Below are 1,150 nucleotides of genomic sequence, written 5' to 3' on the forward strand. Positions count from 1 at the left end.
CCTTCTCATCCAGCCCAGGATGGCGTTGGCCTTCTTGGCTCAAGGACACATTGCTGGCTCATGGGCATTGCTGCCACCAACACCCCAGGTCCTTTCCAGCCACTCGTCCCCAAGCCTGTAGCCTGTTTCCCAGTGAACTCCAGTTGAAGCCCTGGTTGCACTGGAAACGGCAGTCACCCCCACAGGCTGGAGGGACATTTCCCACAGGAGAATTCATCAGTTGAAGCCCTGGTTGCACTGGAAACAGCAGTCACCCCCACGGGCTGGAGGGACATTTCCCACAGGAGAATTCAGCAGTGATCGATTTTCTCTTCCCTGCAGCATGGACAAGGACAGCCAGGATGTTCACCAGCTGCTGAACGAACTGAAGAACAAGTTCCAGGAGATGCGGAAGCTGATCAGCTCCATGCCCGGCATCGGGGTGAGCCCGGAGCAGCAGCAGCAGCAGCTGCAGAACCTGCGGGAGCAGGTCCGGACTAAAAACGAGCTCCTGCAGAAGTACAAAAGCCTGTGCATGTTCGAAATCCCCAAGGAGTAGGAAGGACACAGCTCTGCAGGCCTCAGGTACCTCCTCTCCCGGCTGAAAACAGGAGGAAAGAGGGTGGCAGAGGTTCACTTTTCTTTCTTTAATGCTCTGTTTGATGGCGTTGCTCTGAAGTTGTGTCTGTGTGGATCACAGGCGTGTGACGCCGAGGCAGAACACTGCGTGCTTCACATGCGATGATTACAGCTCTGCGCTCGCTTTGATCTGCGTACGACTCTGCATTTGTGTGTGCATCTCCTCTGTTGTCTCTCGGGGTGGGGTTTTTCTTTTTACATTCGAGCAAGCCGGGGACGTGATGTTTTCTGCTCGCTGAGGGGCAAAGTACCTGCTGGTGAACTTCAACAAGAAAAAGGAGGCATTTGCTGCTGCTTTTTTCGGTTTTAAGTGGCCAGACATCCAAAGGGAAGCGCGAGCTGTTTGGCCTCGCTCCTGGAGAGGGTCTCTGGGGCACCTTCTGCTCTGTGTGTGTCAAAAGAGGAACGATTGCTTTCAATTACTTTTGTATTTCTCTCTTTTCTAAACCAGCGATGGTTGTGTGTGAGATCAGTAAAGAGTTAGAAATTCCAAACTGCCCCTCTTTGTGTATTCGTTGGGTGGATGTGGGCT

At 53.0% G+C, this 1,150-nt stretch overlaps 1 protein-coding gene across 1 annotated transcript; it reads left to right on the forward strand.

Moving 5' to 3' along the window:
* Positions 1 to 321: 321 nt before the first annotated feature.
* Positions 322 to 538, forward strand: MED9 (mediator complex subunit 9; the record flags this gene model as incomplete). Its single annotated transcript, XM_010190028.1, has 1 exon — positions 322 to 538. A coding segment is annotated over one exon (217 nt), but the record flags the coding sequence as incomplete, so codon positions are not given.
* Positions 539 to 1,150: the final 612 nt, after the last annotated feature.

This window comes from Mesitornis unicolor, unplaced genomic scaffold, assembly GCF_000695765.1.
Source record: "Mesitornis unicolor isolate BGI_N332 unplaced genomic scaffold, ASM69576v1 scaffold15428, whole genome shotgun sequence".
Classification (NCBI taxonomy): domain Eukaryota; kingdom Metazoa; phylum Chordata; class Aves; order Mesitornithiformes; family Mesitornithidae; genus Mesitornis; species Mesitornis unicolor.